Genomic DNA, 19787 nt, shown 5'->3' with positions numbered 1-19787 from the left:
TCAATTCAAGCCTGTGTGCTACCTGTGCAACTTAAGTCCAAGTCTCAGTCTTGTGTCCCCACCTCTAACATTTCAGCGTGTATAAACCACTTTCAAACAATATTTTAGTTTTTTCTTTTTTGTATATTTTTTGTCTTTTCTTTCATTCCTCATTGGCTTACAGTTTGTAACAGTTGCTACAGTAAGTTAATAGTTGTAAACTTGTTGTTTTTTTTCCCAGTTAATACCCGAGATCCTATAGGTTTTCACAAAATGTGTAGTAAACATCCTGATTCTTACTTTTAACCTGTTGCTCTGGTGCTTTGACGTGGCTCAGCATCCCAGGCATGTTCACGCTGTTTCTGTGCATGTACTTGAGGAAGACGTCTGCGTTTCTCCTGGCCAAAGTGCACGCCTGTCAGAAACATAATCAGAGACAGGATCAGAGACGTGACCTGACTCTGTGTTCAGGGTTTAGTTCGATTGTGTCGTGTTTCACCTTGAGGAACGCCTCCTTCTGCTCCAGATGTTTGCTGATCATGGGGGTAACATGGTCAGTTTCACAGTTGGGTCCAAGTTTGTCGGCTCCTCCGCACCAGTCCTCCTCCCTCTTATACTCCTGCTCCAGGCTCTCCAAAACACTGCAGACCTGAGGAGGACAAACACACCTAGAATGTCAGCTGGGGAGGACACTGCAGGGATTTTATGAAGAATTCAGGGACAAAGAAAAGGTCACATTCATCTTTACCCTCCACATTTATTCTGCTGGTAGAGGATGGCATGTCAGGGCACCATCAGTATCAACTAATCTCATTTAAACTCTGCTGATGAGGTCACCTGAGGGGATTCAGACTTCAGAACCTTGCCCAAGGACACTTTGGCATTTGGCTGCAGTGTGTCTCACCTGTTCAGAAGTCTTGTAAAAGGCCACTGAGGCATTGACCAGCTTGAGTCTGTCCTCCATTTTCAGCATAAGCTGCTGCCAGTGGGAGGCCACGCTCTCTGCACAGTCTCTGATCAGATCCATGTCATAGTGGTTCGCCTGGAACAGAGCCTCTGCCTTCTGCTGAACCTGCAGGGCATTCTGGTGAGTTTTCTATAGAGAGGGAGGACAGAGGAGGAGAAAAGATAAGGTTAGGAAAACCCACAATACTTTGCTTGCACTTGGGGAAGTTTTAGAAAAGACTTGTGACAGAAAACTTGTTGGATGGGAATCAAGGCTCACCTCGATGGCGTGTTGGAACTGTTCATGCTCCCTCTGCAGTTGTTCAGCCTCCTGCAGGGAGCTGGCTGTGATTAAACCAGCATTGAGCATTGACTCGCCATTACGAATCCAACCCAGAACCTGAGAAACAGGAAAGTTATGACCAAATGTTACCAATCTTATCTGTAGGTTATCTTTTACTGCATCCAACCTGCAGATGGCGCCTTCTGCGGGGACATGGTTCTGCGCCTTACCTGTTTGACTTCAGCCTGCAGGTGTCTCAGCTGGACACACTGCTCTAGGTGCCTGCGGTGCTGCTCAGCTGCCAGGTCCAGTTCCTGCTGCTTCTCATGGAGAAATTCAAGCAGGTCCTGAACCCGTGTTGCCATGTCGACATCTCGGTCACACAGCAGCTCCACACCTGGAGGCAAGACACGCACTAAGATCACCTCTGGATGAACACAGTCTTGTCTCATTCTTTAGCCGTGCACCTACTTTACTTCAAATGCTTCGAGTCATAAATATTATTCACATTGATATTTGTCTCCAAAAGAAAATCTGCTGCCGTGCCATAACTGCTGCCTGAATTTCATATGTAGGTCTGTACACGTGACGTGATGTAACAATTCTTAGTGCAGCTTTAGAGAGCACCTATTAGCATGTGAGATCACAGGTGAGTTATTATGGTTCGTGAGTGGGTGCCTCTTATCACAAACGCTGGCCAAACCTGACCCGCGACACCTACACAGTATCAATATTAAACTAATGCAGTCAACACAAAAATCTGTGCAGCAACAGTGAATAAGAGCTGTGTTCTGGTTTAACGCTCTGCTGAATGATGACTGGTGTCTGATGTGGCAGCCAGCTGAAAGTTAAACATCTCTTCACTCCTACTTTACAGCACCTGAGGTACACTCAACGATACGTTAACAAAGCAGGAAAAGAGCGAGGTAGATGGTGAGCAGCTGCATTATTCTGTGTTGTTAAAAAAATCAGTTCACAGACCTTTAAATGTCTTCGAGGGGTTTTGGGATGATGATTAGAGTGAGGTCTGTTGAATCATTGGACTCACCAGAGGCCTGGACTTCATTGACGTACTGCAGCAGCTCCTGTCCCTGATGGATGACATCGAAGGTGAGGTTGTTCATGGTCAGAGCCTTATCCGCATGGTGCTGCAGCCTCTGCTCGGCCACTGTCAGGTCCTCTGTGTCAAAATCATTCATCTGGCCTGTCAGCTCCTCATTCCAAGACTCCAGGTCAGAGATGATCTGAATAAGAGTGATCAGAGTTAAATATTCGGGCACCAAATACAGCCTGAGTATTTGCTAACCATGCTGAGGTGATCAGGCCTCCATTTCCTCCTGCCAAGCAGCAACACTCACATCAATGGCGTCCCTTTCGAAGATGCGGAGCTGCAGGAAGAGCTCCAGTTTGATCTTCCTCTCCTGGAAGAGCTCCTCCATCTGGGCCTGGGCCTCGTCCAGCTGCTGCAGGACACTCTCGATGTGGTTGATGGAGCTGTTGTGGGGTGTCTTGTTGCTGGAGATGGCAGAGTCCCTGGAACAGAAAGAAATAATTAAGCAATGAGCAGTGAGAGGCAGCACTGCACACTTTCATAAACAGTTGTAAAGACACAGGTGGGAACAACGACAAGGGAAATGGTCTAAAACTGTTGCCTGCAGAAGCAGATCCCCCCTAAAAACAGAGAAGTGTAAGAATTAACACGGGCAATAATGACATTATTAAAACTGTCAATATGACTTCTCAGACTTTTGCTGCTACTACTTTAAAATTTCACGACATTCCAATCATTGTTTGCCAAAAATAAGAGTCATCCTGTGCTCACTTAAGATCATGAGAACACAATTTAGTTCTTGGTTGTTTATTCAATACTAAGAGGAATCTCTTGAAAATGAAACTGCCAACAAATCAGAATGTATGAATATATCTATTTAGCCATTTGTTTTGACTTTTGACTTTTTTTCCTTTGTCTTTTGAGTGACATTAATGTGTAACACTTTGGAAACATATCTGGTTGTTGAACTACCCAGAATGTCTGACGTCTACATTTTTTTTGTGGTAAAAAATCCTCATAGATCCTGATTTCTCAATCTGACACCTGCACTGTGACGCATGAACACACTGACACAGCCGTGAAAGGCGGTAAGAAAACACAGACGGAGGGGTCTGACTTTGTGTTGATTTTCAGTTCGTCATGTGCAAAACATACACTCAAATGCACGTTCCTGATCCCATGTGAGCACACCGTCTCACAAACACACATATGTACGCATGGGTAAAAGGTGTGGACTTGTAGCCGTCTCTCGGGGAGACTGCCACACTCTCCATTATAAAATCAAAATTATGTAAGAATTCATTTCTGAGCCAATACTCCAGAAAGAGCAGGATGGAGAGAACAAGAGAAACTGAGAGAGGGAGGGAGAACAAAGGGGTGGGATGAAGAGGGAGGAAGAAGAGGGACTGGAACATCCTCTGCATAAAAATAGAGTTGGACAATGACAACCAACCGCATCTACCTCTCCAACCCCTCCTCTCCGCTCTGCTGTCTGTGTTATTTATGATTCTCTTTTAAAACGAAACGATCTGAGTTTACATCGTACACATTAACATATTTATATAAACACAGGCCCGTGAGTAAATTACCCTGCCAAGCTCTGTGAAAGAAAGACCAGAATAGAACCATTATTGTAAGTGGACCTAAAAACGTCTTTGCTTTGTTTTCATCATACTAATTAGCTCAGTGATGACTTCATCGTTTGTTCAGGATATGATGTACTCTGTGTGGACTTGTTTCCTTTGTTGCTGCTGGATCTTCTTTATTTACTAAGATTTGAAGTGGTTAAAGGATGACACGGCTCGATAACTGTGGTTTAACTCTGGTTTTACTTTGTAGTTCTGCATCAGTCTGATTCACACCACTGCTGACAGGTTTTAGGCTGAGAGGGTGGAAATAAACTCTAGTTTGGTTCCTCATGTCGAATGGTTCAACAATTTTAGAATTAGAGGTGTTAAAGTTTGAGATAAAGACAAAAGCTTGCAGTGTTTTTTCTCTGGACTTGAATGCTCAGCATTGTTTAGCTTATAGTCAGTATTAGTGATCAGTACCTGAGCTGCTGGATGAGATCCTCGCCCTCTTTGATGACGTTGACTGTGACCTGCAGCGTCGTCTGCTGCTGCTGTCCAAAGCGTTTGATCAGATCCTGGACGGCCTCCACAGACTCTGCGTAAACATCGTCCAGCAGCTCCTTCTGAAGTTCCTCCAGCCATGTCCACAGCTGCGTGACATAAATGAGAGTCAAACAGCAAATTATTTACAGCTCGGAGCGGCTGTACATGCTATCCCAGCTTTCTCTGATCATTTTCAACAACAAAGTGAGAATTGATTAAATGTTTGCTCCTAAAACTCAAACAAGGAGAGATCAATAATCACCATCCACACCAAAACCCCCAAATCATTCAAACCCACTGACAAGGGACGAGCCTTTTGAACAAAATACAATGTGTTTATCACTGGAACCATTTGGTGATTAATCAAATATTCATCCTTTTTTTTTGCTCTGTGCCTCTGCATTTTTGCAGAGCTGCAGTGGACTTAAGTTATGCTTTTTTGAGTGAGCAAAACCTGTACATTACCAATTTTTCAAAAAAAGTTCTTAACTAAACTTTCTGAATTCTGACAAAGCCACGGTTATTTCCTCTGCTTCAAAAAAAAAAACAAAGCTGTTTCATTGTCGCCTGACATTGCTGTTTGCTTCTTCTTTTGTTATGTGCTGGAGAACAGCTTTCAGAGGCGTTACGGTCACAGTATGTTTACTGTACCACATTGCAGCCAGGTCCTGGAAATCATAAAAAAAATATTCATTTTTAAGATTAGAAAATAATCAAACCATTTATTTTTTTTAAATCAACAACTTCTCAAATATTGGAAAACCCTCCCTCCACACACCTCTTCTCTAACTGTCCTTGTTTACAAAGAGAGAACCTAAAAAATATCCTCATACCCAAAGAACAAAACACAACAACCAGAAATCTGTGTGACTTCTGGATCCAGGAAAAATTAAATCAAACGTGTTAATTGTGATGAATTGTGTCCCTCTTGTTCAGAGAGCCCTCATGATGTGACCCCATCCACACAAACACACACAGCCCACCATCCACTTCAAAGTGACGTCACCCTCGCTGCCTACCTCTTTGACGTGCGTGTGGAAGGCGACAGACATGTCCAGCAGGACCTTGCGCTGCTCCACGCGACGGACAAAGTCTTGGATTCTGTCTTCGAGCTGGTGGGCGGCCTGGTAGATCTCCTCTGGGTCGCACTCTCCTGTCTGGGCCAGCTGCTCGGCCGCCTCCAGCAGCTTGTCTGCATTGGTATAAGTATTCTACACAGAGGACAGCAGAGACAAAGAGGGGAGATTAACCCAGGACGATTTCACACAACTAAAGCATGTCATGAAGACACGTAGAGACATAAAAATACTGACAAACAGGATACAGAGAAGACATGAACACTGATTTCAGTCTGTGATAGTCGAGTGATAATAAGGGAGAGGAAATGGAGACAGAGTGAGTGAAACTGAAATAAAGAGGAACAGAAAGATGCTACAGAGTCAAAAGGAAACTTCAATGATTAATATAAAAACTTTCTGCTGAGCTGACACTCTGAGCAAGTATTCTACTGAACTGTCGTAACTGCTTTTAAGGAAGTAAAAACATATTGTCTACAAGTAAAAAGCTCATACTCAAAATATGCACACACAAGCTCAACACCCAAGAAGCATGCATAATATTACGAGAGCCCCTTATAGAAAGTAACAAACTGTCAAAGACATGCAGCAACTAGAGTCCAGCATGTTTCTCAGTGTGTGCAAAATGGAGGGCAGGATTGTAGAAGTACCTAAAAATACTGAAATCAAACAGTTTGTGCTTTCAGATATGAATAACCACCTACACATCCTCCATGTTTAATGTAAAAACAGAAACTCATTAGGTGAGTAGACGATAGTCTTAAAGTAAGGCTGCATGAGTCATCAGAAACTAGTGCTACAAGCTACATTTGAAAAACTACACTAAACCCTTTAATGAAGAAGAGACCAATTCAATGCAGAGTTTCATTATCGTTTGTTCTACGGTAAAACTTACATGAAGAAAGAGTCACTGGATCATTAGATTTAACTTAGTAATAAGCTCACAGGCGCAAAATTACAAAAACAAATTGGGGTTGTATAAGACAAAATGCAGCAGCTAAATCCTTTGATTTACTGAGTTAAGTCAGGGAATATTCCTTAAATAAATCAACACTTAGAAGATAAAGATGAATAACTGTATACATTAATTGAAAGAGAAAACAGAGTCAACAAAACACTATGTCTACCTTTTAAAGATAAAAAAAAATCACAATTAAGACAAATATTCAAAGGCTGAAGGTGTCGTGCAGACGCAGAGAAACAGACCTGTGCTACTTCCTCAAAGTCTTCATGTCTTTTCTGCAGAGCTCGGGCCCGGTGCAGGGACTTCCCCACACCTGTGTGTTTGCTGAGGAAGGCCTCGCCGTGGTTTTCTATCCAGTCCAGCACCTGTGCACAGAGACCGCACAATGTACATTGTCAGAATGTACGTTTTAAATAAACTCGACCACAAGGGGGTGCTGTAATGCGGTGGATGAGCCACAAGTGTTGACAATAAACCCCAAAAGTGTGTAAACTGTGACAAAACGGGATCATATTTATACAAAGAGTCTTCACTGAGCTTTTTTCTGCTCTCACTCATCCTCCTGTGCTCTGTCCTTCAGGGTGTCGACAGACAAACAGCATCTGCATGGACACATGACCCAATTCTGTTGCCATGGAAACAGCTGCCATGTCACCACACTGAGGAATGCTTACAATTTTTACACATCATGCAATAATCATATCATGTTATACCATTTGGTGATGGCATGCACCAGTTCCTCCTGTTTAGTCTTTATCCTGCTGAGAACGTTTACACTCAAAGCTTTTCTCAAATGATGCTTTAATAAACTGAAACACGTGGTTAACGAAGAGGCAGAGCTTTAGCATCCTCCTCAAGGACATTTAGATAGGAAACATGGCTGCTGCTGAGATCAAACCCCATATTAACAGGAGAATTTCTCTAACCAGTAAGCTACCCTGCTATTTTCAAATTACTGCCTCAGCCTCATGTCATACTGAAGAGAAGTGAAATTCGTTTTGTTTTGAGAAATACTACAAATATAAATCATCATGAACACTGATATAAACAAAACACATACATTCACTATAAACAGTGTATGTATATATGTGTGTGTGTGTGTGTGTGTGTGTGTGTGTGTTTACCTGCTGGACATCCTGTTGGAACACACAGAGCTGCAGACGCTGGTGGAGACGGACTTTGCGGTGTTGCCAGATGTTTTCCAGCTGTCTCTGGTGATGCAGCACCTCGTGGATGATGTCCAGAACATGGTGTACCGCTTTGGAGTAATTCGCTGATGCTGTCAGTGAATCAGCGCTGCCCGGGGTCAAAGGTCGCTGCAGCTTGTCTAACAAGGCTTTGCCGTCTTGACTCACCTGCAGAACAATGAACAAACATGTTTTTAATAACATTAATACAGAACAAAAGATTAGAAAGTCTTATATATGAAATATTTAAAAACGCAATTAATCACATGATCATCCAAGGTAACCATGATATTATTACAAACGAATCAATTTTTTTCTGCTTCTAAACATACCATAAAGAAGTATTTTCTACGTTTTAATACTGTATCCACATTGAAGTGGAAAATATGGTTGTCTTACGTAAATATTTTTTTCATTATCAACAATCCACGATGGCAAATAATGCTCAGATAATTCTGCAGAATAGCCTCAAATGCATGTCCAAAAACACACTGAATAAATGCTCTATGAGCAACAACAGGGGAGCATATTGACTAAAATGAAACATTCATTTGTGATACTAACCAGGGAATGCAGGTCATTCTTTTTGTACCATAAATACAATAACCATGATTCTTCAACTGACCTGGTCTTTATCAAGTCCAACAACAGTGCTCCTCTATCACCAAGTGGAAAGACAGGGCTTGTGATTTTTGTGATAAGGAAACTGATGACTGCAGTTCTAGTTTCAATATTTGCTTTGAAAGCTCTTAGCATTAGCTTAAATGATGGATTTTAATCTGAAAGGAGCGAACGGAAGTTGAAAAGTACAATTTCTCATGACTTGCTAAAAAATTTGGGTGAGACACCATAGCTAAGTGAAGGAAGAGGATGTTTTCATGACTGCTTTTTTTTTTTTTAACCCAGAGATAGTCAAAAATATTACTCTGAAAACTTCAGCCCATCTTTACAAATGTTTGTGCACCAGTGACATTATTGGGTTTGAAAATGTGGAGCTGGCTTCTTAAAAGAACCAGGTTTTGTTTTTACTGCGTCCCTTCCCACAGGGTTTGGCTCAGGGTCATAATCACAGATTGTGCATGCATTAGTCATGTGTTACGAGAATTTGAAGCATTAAAAGGAATTGGTATAAGTGCACTATTAACATGTAACACGTGCTAGCTTTTATCATTACAAAACATTTGAATATATAGCTTGATAATATTCATTATATAAGGTAAATGCACATTTTTATATAACATAAATATAAAAGCAAGTCCAAATATAAACACACGTTGATCTGTGTGGAGAGCTGCCTGCATTAGAGCTTTGATCAGTGGAGAAAATGCACAAACTTTAGATTTTAGAAACTGAGAGAAACTGTAAATAAAAGAGTCACTGCGAAGGAAAAAGATACTCTGAGGGACAGTTTTCTACGGCTGTTACTCCTTTGATTGGCCGTAAAAAAAATGATTTCATTCAAATCAAACTTGAGGAACCAAGTTTTACTGATTATTCGTTGGCTGGAGAGGCTTCTTTTTTCAGACTTAATCAAAATAATGCGTCGGTAAAATGAGACTGAGGAAAAAATCAGGAAGAATCAGCAAACTTAAAGCGGCTTCCACAGTAACAGGATATATGCCTTGCGCTGCTATGCTAGAAAATCAAATTGCACGAAAGCTTTAGCATTATTTCAATTCAATTCAATTCAATTCAAAACTTAGCCACATTATTGTCGTCAGCGATCGTGACGATGAGTTTCTTGCTTATTCATGTGTGAGGAAATATTTGCATCAGACTCAAGTTTTGAATTGTTAGTTTGACAACAGAAACAATCAGAAGGCACCACTTTCTGGTGTCAATTTTTCACATGTTGCATCTTTGTTTAATGGGAATATAGTCAACAGATTTGATGGTTTGACTTCAAATACCAGTTAAATCTCAACCACAAAATGAAGAATAACTGCATATCAAAGACTTTTCGTAATGTTGTGATTGTTGGGGATTTTTCTTTCACAGTACATAAGGAGAAGAGGACGTTACCTCAGAGTAAGTGGCAGTAATGTGTTCATAGAGGCCCTGGTGGTGATGGATGGCATCTTCAAGGTCTTGTAGTTCAGAGGGCAAATCCACCTCACCACATGCCTTACACCACGAGTCCACATTGCTCATGTACTGCAGAGGAGGACACGCACACTTTAATTCACTCAAACTGTTACACACTTGTAAAGCATTTCCCATGAGACGGTCGTTGATACAAGTCACATGTCAGACAGACAGGATAAGATGTCTGAGGAGCATTTCTTTTACAAATTAGCTTAAACATGTTGAGATTACATCATGAATGGTTATGATTTCTCTCAAGCTTTTCTCAGAAGAAATTATCCATGGTTAATTTCGCTGATTGCAGCCCTGCACCCTGTAGAGAACGGATGGTAAACAAACCTGTGAGTAAATGTGCCCTATAGAAAACTTCAGAGGAAGTGATCCAATTATTCTATTCCCAGCAAATCTCCCACGATAGCTGGGATAACACACAGGAGTAAAACAGACTTAAAATGAACTGGGGGCAGGACACGTAGGGGTGAAACCTCTGGAAAATAAAGCCCCATCTGTTCACAAACATGAAAGCCGGCCCTGACGACGGCAGGATTCCAGGTCGGAAAAGTCGCACCCATGTTCCTTTGTTAGGATTCTTCTTTTTTTAGGCCATGAATTATTCCACAGTGGTATAACTAATGAGCTCAGGCTGAAATAACAGAAGGTAACAATACTCTACTTACATTTTGTGTTCTTGTATGTAAATATATGTAAATGTGAGGCATATGTTCGGCTTTATGGATTTAATGAGGCCAAATGAGCATTTTACAACCAGGACAGTGCGTGCACATACGTCCCTGTGCGTTCTTTGAGGAAGCGAAGAAAACCTCAGCTGGATCTTGAGGTTCGTCAGTGTGGATATCACTGAATGCAGATCGTATAAAACACTGACAGCATATTAGGGATGTCCCGACAAATTTTTCGATTTCAGATCTGATTTTTTTCATGATATGTTTTGCCGATACCTTTCTCCAATAAATCTTGTTCTCCGTTGGGTGATTCTGTTGTAAATGACGAATCACATTTGTTGTATTAAAATGAGCCCTGTTGGTACCTCTTCAAGGACCACTCACTTAACAAATGTTGCAAGATGCTGTTTTACTAGCATTGCTTTTCAAAGAGAAGTAGTCCTACACAGCGAACATGTTTGCAACGAGGTTTGATTTACAGCAGCTGTAAAGCGTGACAGTGCTGAAAACACGTGTAAACTGGATCTGCTATAAAAAAACTGCCATATCGAGCGCCGATACTGATCAGTGTATTGGATCGGAAAATCTCTACTGCATATCGAGATGAAAATTCGTCTTTGCTTGAGAGAGGGGATAAGACCAAATGCAGCCAATAACTGAAGGTGCATTTGACGCTACAGCTAAAACCGCTCCTCAGCCAGGTGCAGCTCACTTTGTAATTATAACATCACTGATTATTAACATGATGTCAAAGAATTAGAACAAGCAGTGAAGCAGTAAGTAAAAAATCATCAAGTAAAAAGTAATTTGAAGTGAAAAGAAAAAAAAATCTTTTTAATTCATATCTCTAATACTAAACTTCCTTTTAACTTTGGGCTTGTTTTAGCAATTCATCCAATTTTCTGCGTTTTAAACTTGAAAGAAAATTGCCCATCAGCAGATTTTCATGACATTAATCAAAAAGTCAAATGGTCTAAGTTTCACTTCCTTCGTCTTGTTTTGGACTCACCTGGTCACACTTCTGATGGAAGCCGGCTGACATATCCAACAGCGTGCTGCGTTCATCCAGAGCAGCAGCGAAGGCCTTCCACTCCTTCTCCAGCTGACCTGAGATCTGCTTGATCTGCTGGGAGGCGTAGTGACCTGACTCCAGCAGCCGGTTGCCCACGGACATTATGCGGTTAATATTCACGTAGACGTTCTGCACGACACGACAGAGATAATGAAAGAGACAGTTGGGGAGAGGATTGTGAGCAAATTAAACACTTAATACTGAGTGAGAATGGAAGAAAGGAGAAAAGAAAAGTGGAAATGAAACAGCAGCACGCTTGGCTGGTAGAGAGGAGGTGAAGCCCTGTCAGTAAAAAGGGACGGAGACAGAGGTGAGAGCTATTGAAGAGCGCCATCGTTTCGCTTCTGAGAGCTATAGCAACTAATTTGATTCCTCCTCTCAATGGTTTTATAATGGTTACATAAGGCTGGCTGTGGATAGAGAATAGGATTATTCAATACCTGATTGTGCTGCTGCTGTGGACACGCAGAAATGTGTAAGTGCGCACAAGCACAATCTGATCAAAACAAACACTCAAACACAATAGTAGAGGTCGACACTGAGTGCAAGAACTATATGATTTACAGAGCAGGGCATGGACCTGATAGCCCAAGTGGGTGGACAAGTATTACCTCCTGCTGTGAAGATGTGTGTGTTTATGTATGTATGTATGTATGTGTGTGTGCGCACGTTTCTTACCATGCAGTTCATAGCAAAGTGGTTGTGCTGGGTTTGCAGCTCAACAGCGTGGGGGTGGTTGTTGCCAATCTCTGTGTAGCCTGCCAGGAACAAACCCTTGTTGTGCATGATCCAGTCAAACATCTGAGGCAGAGAGGATGACAGAAAAGACACATAGAGAAACAAATGAGCAAGCCAAAACAAAAACATACACACACTCAGGAGGTAAAGGTTGGATGATGACTTTCACAGGCAGGTAAAAACAAACAGCTGGCACAAGGAGAGACCTGAGAGTGTTTGTGTACTGCTGCAGGGAGCGGATACTTGTCATCTTTCCAGGCCAGTATACAGAGAAATGGACTGCCTCTATTAAGAGTATCCTCTCAGGCTCTCCAAGAGAACAACTCGTGGCCTATGGTGTCCTAGCAACAAGCTCCTACTACTGCAGTGTATCCAAGACTGCAGCTCTCCCTGTTGCTGCAACGTGCTATTTTATTCTCATCCTTCAAACATGGATCTCAGAATTTCTCTCCCCCTTCTCCTTCCAGTTTGTGCCACAGCTGTCACCTGAGCTGTCAGGGTGGCAGCAGAGTGGGAGGCTTTCTGTCTGCAGAAACTCAAGTGCCCTCCTCCTCCTGCTTCTCTCTTACACCTGGAGAGGTTAGAGGACGAAGCTGTTTGGTTTGTACCTCTTGTGTAACCTGGCGGGTGACTGTTAAGTGCCAAGATAAAACGGAAACAAGTTGATTAATCAATGTTTCTCTCTGGTGTAATTAAAGTTATTGCCTATATTGGTTGTTGTGTTCCCTGCAGTGACCACCGGCTGTGGTTATGGATTACCGCTACATCACTACTCATGCTGAATGACCCCGACGACAGCTCCAAACCAACCTTCTCTGCGTCCTGCTCGAATAAGCGGAGCTGGAAGCACTGGTCCAGCTGGAGCTTGCGGACATGCCAGGCCTGGTGGAGGTGCTGTCTGGTGGAGTGCAGTTTTTCCAGCAGCTGGGTGATCCTTGGCACCAGTCCCTGGGTGTCAGCATTGCACATCCCACTGCTGCTACTGCTGCTGCCACCACTGCCGCCGCTGCTGCCGTTACGATTGGAGAAGGACTCAGTGCTCTGGATTCGCTGCAACAACCTGGAGACGGATTTAATATGTAGTTAAATGGCAGGGCTCAATTACTCATGCCTGTGTTTGGCTTTTTGTGTTTGTTTTAGTGAAACTGTTTGTGTGAAATGCTTACTTCTGTTGATGTGTTAAATATCACATCAACAGAAGATAAATAATCGCTCCGTTGATAATTTTATATTCGCACGGATGATTTGTGCAAACTGCTAGAAAAATGCTGATGTAATATTTCTATTCAAACAGGATAGTCAGTGCATTAGAGTGAGAGCTTGGGTTTAAGTTAATCAGCCTTGTAACATAAACAGTTCCCTTGGAGTATTCTGGCCTCTTTGCGTCGTCTTTGGAGGAGGTCACTGCTCATTTAAAGGATGCAAACATGCAATTTTAACATTTTCTTGAATATATATCGAGAAATTCTCCTTTCCCTATAATGCATCTTTAAGTTGTGCTGAAGTGCAGATTGGGGACACTTGTTTGGCTCAGTGTTTGGAGCGTGGGTCGGGAATACAGAAGCTGTCAGACCCGACTCCAACCTTCAGCCCCTGAGAGCATGTCATCTACAATCTCTCTTCCCCACATTTTCCCAACTCTGTATCCTGTCCTGTCAAATAAAGCCAAAAGGCCTTGAAAACATGTTAAAAGGAAAACAAAATAAACTTTCAGCTGTCTACTTTAATGAGTTTTAACAAAATGTCTTTCTATCCTGCTTTCCTGAAGGTCTTTACTGCAAGTCTACTTGTCTTGATGACCCCTCAAAGTGAAAAACTGTTTTAAATTTAATATCTAATAATCTTTTTATTAAGCTGTGCAGAACAGTTTTCTATTAGTGATAGACAAAAAAAAGTAATCTTAGCTAAAATCCATCAAACACACCCAAATTAATTAAAACAGGATGCTTATCAAAGCAAGTGTTTTCATACTCTCTGATAACAGGTTTGGTCTTGTGCTCACCTCTGTCCCTCAGTGTCCAGCTCTTCAATCGGAGCTTTTATGACTTTCTTCTTCAGTGTGGCGTGTTCTTCTATCATCCGCCGCGCTCCTTCCAGGTCTTGGGGAAAATCTTTTCTGGAAACAGTCTCTTGCATCTCCTCCAGTCGAGCCAGCATCTGTGTGGCGTGACCGGAGAACTCCTCGAATGCTACTCGCACCTGCAGAACAACACAGCAAAACGTCTGAGCATGGAGGCAGTGTTTCTGTTTAACTGTGGGGACATGACCATGCCCATAATAACTGAATGACGCATACTGCACATAATGAGGCTTCTTATAGCCCTGAGTCTGCTATCACTGCAAACATAACACAGCCTGCTACTCTCCACTTAAACTCATCTTTAATCCATTTGGTTCCCGTTCTGTTCTCTGCTCAAATAATGAAGCATTCCTGCATCTTTATCAAGCTTAAAGATCTCAGCATAGATTTCCAGTCAGTCTCTTTAGATTAACAGACAGGTGAGTGTGTGGATCTCACCTCTATCCATTCTTCGTGGTTGTAGTCCAGACTGCCGTCGAAGTCCGCTGTCAGCTGTGACGGGTCGACAACCTTTGTGAGGCCCTCTAGTGACACCATGGTGGTCTGGGGTGGAAAAGTGGGATGAAGTAAAGACAGAAGAAAGGAGAGCGGGGAATGGGGGCGTTTAGGTGGATTTAGTTTTAATTCAGCCAAAGCCAGACAGCAAAGTGCTTTTAATCTCTTCTCTTTCCTCCCTGCATTATTTCACTCGCGCTTTGAAATGATGAAAATTATGAGCAAACCTCAGCTCCCAACATTTTTTTCACCAGGGCAGAGTTGCACAAAGCTTCCTTTTAGCAATAATAACATGGTTCAGGCACACTTCAGTGTTTTCAAACTGCTAATTAAGAACACCTCATTCTGACTGCCCAATGCTCATTTAGCAATGGGCCAAAACACTTTTCTTCACACCATACTGTAGATGTTATGTTGTGTTTCTTAGTTTTGTCCTGATAAGAGATAGACCAATATGTTTTTTTCTGGGCTGATACCGATACTGATTATTAGTAGTCAAGGAGGAGCTGATATTCATTTGCAGTAAAAGAAGCAACATTGGCATCAAAATTTTGAATAACACAAACTCCAGCACTTACCTTTGTTTCAATGCCTTTAAGCATATATATCTACATTAAGTAAAGTTTTCCAAAAAAAAAGCTGTGCATGTAACCATTCAGATGGTACTGGGAGTGGAGACAGACTAGTGGCTGCAGAGAGAGAGAGACGAAGCTGCATTGGTGCCGATAATCGGCCAAGCCCATTATTAGTCTATGCCTAGTCATGTTGTTTAATTTTTCTTTTTTATTCTCTTAATTTTAAATCATGTTCAGTGTTTTTCAGTTCTTGAAACGCGCTTCCTACTGCAATATCAATTAATAGTGCAATGCTGTGCGCAATATCTTCTATCTATCTAGTTTAAGTTCACTCTTGTTCAACAGTTTACTTATTCAGTGTTTTTAATAAGTGCAATAGTTTAACTAATGCAATAGTTAAATGAAATAGTTTATTCATGTGTAACTTCATCAATATCCAACATTTCACTTGTCTGTTCACTCTAATTAATTTATCCTGTCTTGGGCACTTTTTTTCTGCATTTTGATGAGGACACTTTGCATATCAAATTTCCACTCTGACACTTTCAAATTGTTTAATTAGACACTTGCTCTTGTATTTTGTATAAACTTGCAGTTTGTACTGTCGTACTTTACCTTCATTAACTCTTGTATTTTGTGTGCTGGCAACACAATATCCTTCAGGATGGATAAAGTGGATCTTATCTTTACAAGGCCTTGTCCACATGTAGCCAGGTATTTTCAGAAAACGAACACACCCCCATTTGTTTTTAGAAATACTTTGGTCCACATGCAGCGGGCAAATCTGCAAGCGAATGTGACTTGTAATGGGCAGTGTTTTTTCAAAGTAAAACCTGTGCCAGCCAATCAGAAAGAACACCTGTCGTTCAGCTGTGACGTTTGAGAAACCAAAAACTCTGTTTCCCGGGGTCTACACGAAACTGAATTTTTCACAAAATCTTCACTTTGGCTGGAGTTTTCAGAAAACATAATTTTTTAGTGATGTAAAAATTGCAGTTTTGTGTGGACAACAGCCCTAAACATACAAAAAATATATGTGGTTTCCCAAATACCCGGCTAAGTGTGGACGTGGCCTTAAACAAGTTTAATATTATTATGATTACAGTAACTATTATAATTATCATTACTGTATCTGTTTTACCACAGTGAAAACACTGTTGCACACTCTCACAAATGATTTCACCTCATGCAAGACTCAAACACATAAACATCCCTCCTGAGGTTCCTTTTGGCCATCTCTGGTATTGTTCACTCTTCAGACCAGCGGAATTAAATCTATAACATCTCCACATTAAAATATCAATTTCAGAGAAAACAGTAAGGAGATGTCTCCCTGCTTGGTCTCAGTGCCTCTATGTTTCTGCTAAGCCACCTCCGCACAACACCCCCACACACATGGCCAGAGATGGATGGAGACGGAAGGATAGCTTGAGAGCTGTGTAGGCCAAACAATGCAGAAACAAACTGTTGTCCTTGGGTAAAAAAGCACAGTGGCCCTTGACAGGGGAGAGGACTGTTAGTGCTATGTTTGCTGTTGTTGCTAAAGTTAATTGATTCGTTCTCCTGAAAGAGGAGAGGGGGAGTCCAGTCAGGGTTGTTGGGTTCAGTTTACACCCAGAGCAGAACCAAACAATTCATCAACAGTAAGAGTCAAGGTTGCAGCCGGCTCTCTGCTCTTCGGCGAGCTGCTTCTTTTCTTTCCATCTCGATCCAATCAATCCAAAGAGAGGAGAGAGGATGTTCTGAAACATCCTGCATCTGTTCCCTTTTTCTTTACCAACAGCAGAGAAAATCATTTGTGCACACACGCCTGCTTCTGCAACAGTCAATAACGTGTGTGCTCACACATAATGCTGTAAAAAGAAGATGTATCCATGCAGACAGTAAATTCTACACAAAACATCACGATTAATTTCCAATTTGCGGTTCAGCAGTCTGACATCAAAGCTGGTACGCATGCCGTGTATCCAATGACCACCCGCATGGCACAGTTGTGAGAAATCATAACCTGCCCTGTGGCACCCGTCCATCCTCCTCTCAAAGAATCAATACGGTGTCATCGGACTACAGCGAAACTGTGTGCGTACAGCCATGTGAGCAATCAGAGCAACTTCCACTCAATTGCTTCAGATCCACCCTTTACAGCCCATGTGGGGTTTTACAGGGGATGGGTTTGTATCAATGCATGTCTCCTCACTACGAGCCAGCAGCTCATCATTATCACAGTGTGCAGCGTTCTTTAACGAGGGATCAAACAGAGGGTGGAAAGAGATCCAGTCCTCATTAGAGGGCATTTACTCGACAGACTTCTAATCACGCAACAGCATCTTTACAACCTCAACAGAGAAAAAAAACATCACTGATTAATTCCTGCAGCCCTATTTTTTCAGCTTTGCAACCACTCGTAAGAATACACTGGAGCAAAAAATTAGAAATGAGATAAATTCAGGCATAAACTGAATCATTTTTGGTGGATTTATCAGTAAATAAACTGTGATAAATTGCTCCAACACATTACAGTCGGCGCTGCAAACAATCATGCTTGTGATAAGCTGTGTGCTTGTTTTAGAGGTTGAATTTGATTTTTTTATTTTCTCTGCGAGACAGCTGGCTGGAGATGTACGCATCCAAAACAGTAGGGAGGAAAATAATGAAATGTGCTGACAATGAGCAGCTCAGCTGGCTGCTGCGGTCGTGATCACAACTCAGCTGACAGCAAATTAGGGGGAATCAGGTTGACTTTTGTTCAACATTTTTAGCTCAATGCTTTCATACAGCATACATAAAACTGAGGCTCTTCATTTCTTTGCATCACAGTTTTTAAAAGGGTGCCAAAAATGTGAAAACTGTATCCTTCACTGAGCTTAAGCACGTAATTATCCGAGTGTCATGTGGCTCTGTCTTTAGGCCTAACATCTGAACTACAGCAGTTGGTGTAAATCTTCTCTCGTAATCAAATCAGCTTTGACAGATTTGATAATAAACCATCATTATGTGTCTAGCTGCAGAAATGTGTATCAGTTTGTTTTAAATCATAAAGCAGATGCTGCTCCAGATTTTCAGCAGGTTAAAACTTAACGTGATCAACTTTTCAGATAAAAGCATGAAAATTCAAATAATCAGCAACTTTTACGATTAACAAAGAGTCTGAATGTTTCTTATTTCCTACCTCAAACTCAAACTTTGAGCTGCCAAAATTGGTCCTCTGTTTCTGCCAGAAGTTGTCTGGTTTGATGATGAGGGCGACGTGGATGCAGGATGGAAACGACTCCTGCAGGATCTTCAGCAGAGGCTTGATGCTATCCCATTTGGAGCCGCGCATATCAACGATGACCGTGAAGCCATGTTTACACACCTCCTCGCTGCGATGGATGGAGGTCGGTGGGAGTGGGAGGAATTGAAAAGAGAGGAGGGAGGGAAGATGCGAGGGAGGGAGGGGCAAAGTGGGATTGAAGAGAGCATAATCCAGAGAGAGAGGAGAGGAGACAGATGACAGGCGTGGGAAAGGATGAGAGAGGGATGAGGGGAGAAGAGAATAATGATTGGAGAAGAGAACGCAGAGATTGAAAAGGAGAAAAAAAATGAAGAGAATGAAAACAAACAGTATGATGACGCAGTTTCTATACAGTGAGCAGCCTACGCACAAACACATCACCCCCAACCACCCACACTCACACACACACACACCCACACAGAAACCTGTGACGAATGAGTCACAAATGTGCTGATTTGTATTTCAATTTTTATGCACACATTTGTGCATCAGCAGCATGATCTCCCTGTGGGGCCGACATTAGCACATAACCATACACACAGAATAAACTACATCTGCTGCACACACCTGGCACTAAATCTGCTAGAATTACATAAGATATCACAAAAATAACCACATGAATTAGTCTTTTAGAATCTGCTGTGTTTCTTACACTTCTTACAACTACTTAAATCACAACCCTGGACTGCTTCTTTTCCTCCTGATGGTTTTGTACATTTAGTTTTCATCCCGTCTAGTTTGCCATCTATTAGACTGCATTGCAAATGTTTGCATGTGTTCATGCATCTCTATAAACCTTCATCATTTTTACAAATACCCTCTCTCCCTCCATGACAGGCTGTCAGTGGAAAGCCAGCAGCTGCCTGCAGATGTTGCCTCTCCAAAAATAGAACACCTCTGGCCACAAATTCAAACAGGGTTACAAAGATGTTCAAAAGGACGTGATGACAGTGATGTTGTCAATGCCACATGAGGTTGAAAATGTGTAAATGTTTACTGATATAACTAAAAGTGAAGGTAGTGAAGATTTTAAACCACACTGAGATGAGGTTGTGAGTGAAATGTAGAGGACTGTAGACGGTGACAGGATGGATGGATTAGGACAGATGGAGGGATGAGACATGCGCGAGATTAAAGAGGCAGAGAAGTAAACAGAGACCTGGACCGGAACAATGTGTTACCTGCG

At 41.9% G+C, this 19787-nt stretch overlaps 1 protein-coding gene across 4 annotated transcripts in view; it reads right to left on the bottom strand.

Moving 5' to 3' along the window:
- The window catches only part of LOC141802757 (triple functional domain protein), a 93026-nt gene that overhangs the window by 26715 nt on the left and 46524 nt on the right, over positions 1–19787 (bottom strand). For all 4 annotated transcript variants that reach the window (XM_074686477.1, XM_074686476.1, XM_074686474.1 and 1 more), the window contains exons 5-22: positions 18497–18689; positions 14696–14800; positions 14180–14376; positions 12988–13237; positions 12118–12240; positions 11377–11568; positions 9622–9753; positions 7537–7767; positions 6655–6777; positions 5392–5583; positions 4310–4479; positions 2566–2740; positions 2256–2451; positions 1438–1604; positions 1205–1324; positions 884–1075; positions 479–628; positions 280–394 (exon numbers count right to left, since the gene is read on the bottom strand). In XM_074686477.1, coding sequence (XP_074542578.1) covers positions 280–394; positions 479–628; positions 884–1075; positions 1205–1324; positions 1438–1604; positions 2256–2451; positions 2566–2740; positions 4310–4479; positions 5392–5583; positions 6655–6777; positions 7537–7767; positions 9622–9753; positions 11377–11568; positions 12118–12240; positions 12988–13237; positions 14180–14376; positions 14696–14800; positions 18497–18689 — 3023 coding nt within the window. The remainder of the gene's footprint in view (positions 1–279; positions 395–478; positions 629–883; positions 1076–1204; positions 1325–1437; positions 1605–2255; positions 2452–2565; positions 2741–4309; positions 4480–5391; positions 5584–6654; positions 6778–7536; positions 7768–9621; positions 9754–11376; positions 11569–12117; positions 12241–12987; positions 13238–14179; positions 14377–14695; positions 14801–18496; positions 18690–19787) is intronic.

The sequence above is a fragment of the Halichoeres trimaculatus genome, unplaced genomic scaffold (genome assembly GCF_033239565.1).
Source record: "Halichoeres trimaculatus isolate MK-OKI-2021-1 unplaced genomic scaffold, fHalTri1.1 fHalTri1_scaffold_14, whole genome shotgun sequence".
Lineage (NCBI taxonomy): Eukaryota > Metazoa > Chordata > Actinopteri > Labriformes > Labridae > Halichoeres > Halichoeres trimaculatus.
Note: the sequence above shows the minus strand (reverse complement) of the source record. Positions and strands in the feature narration are given on the sequence as shown.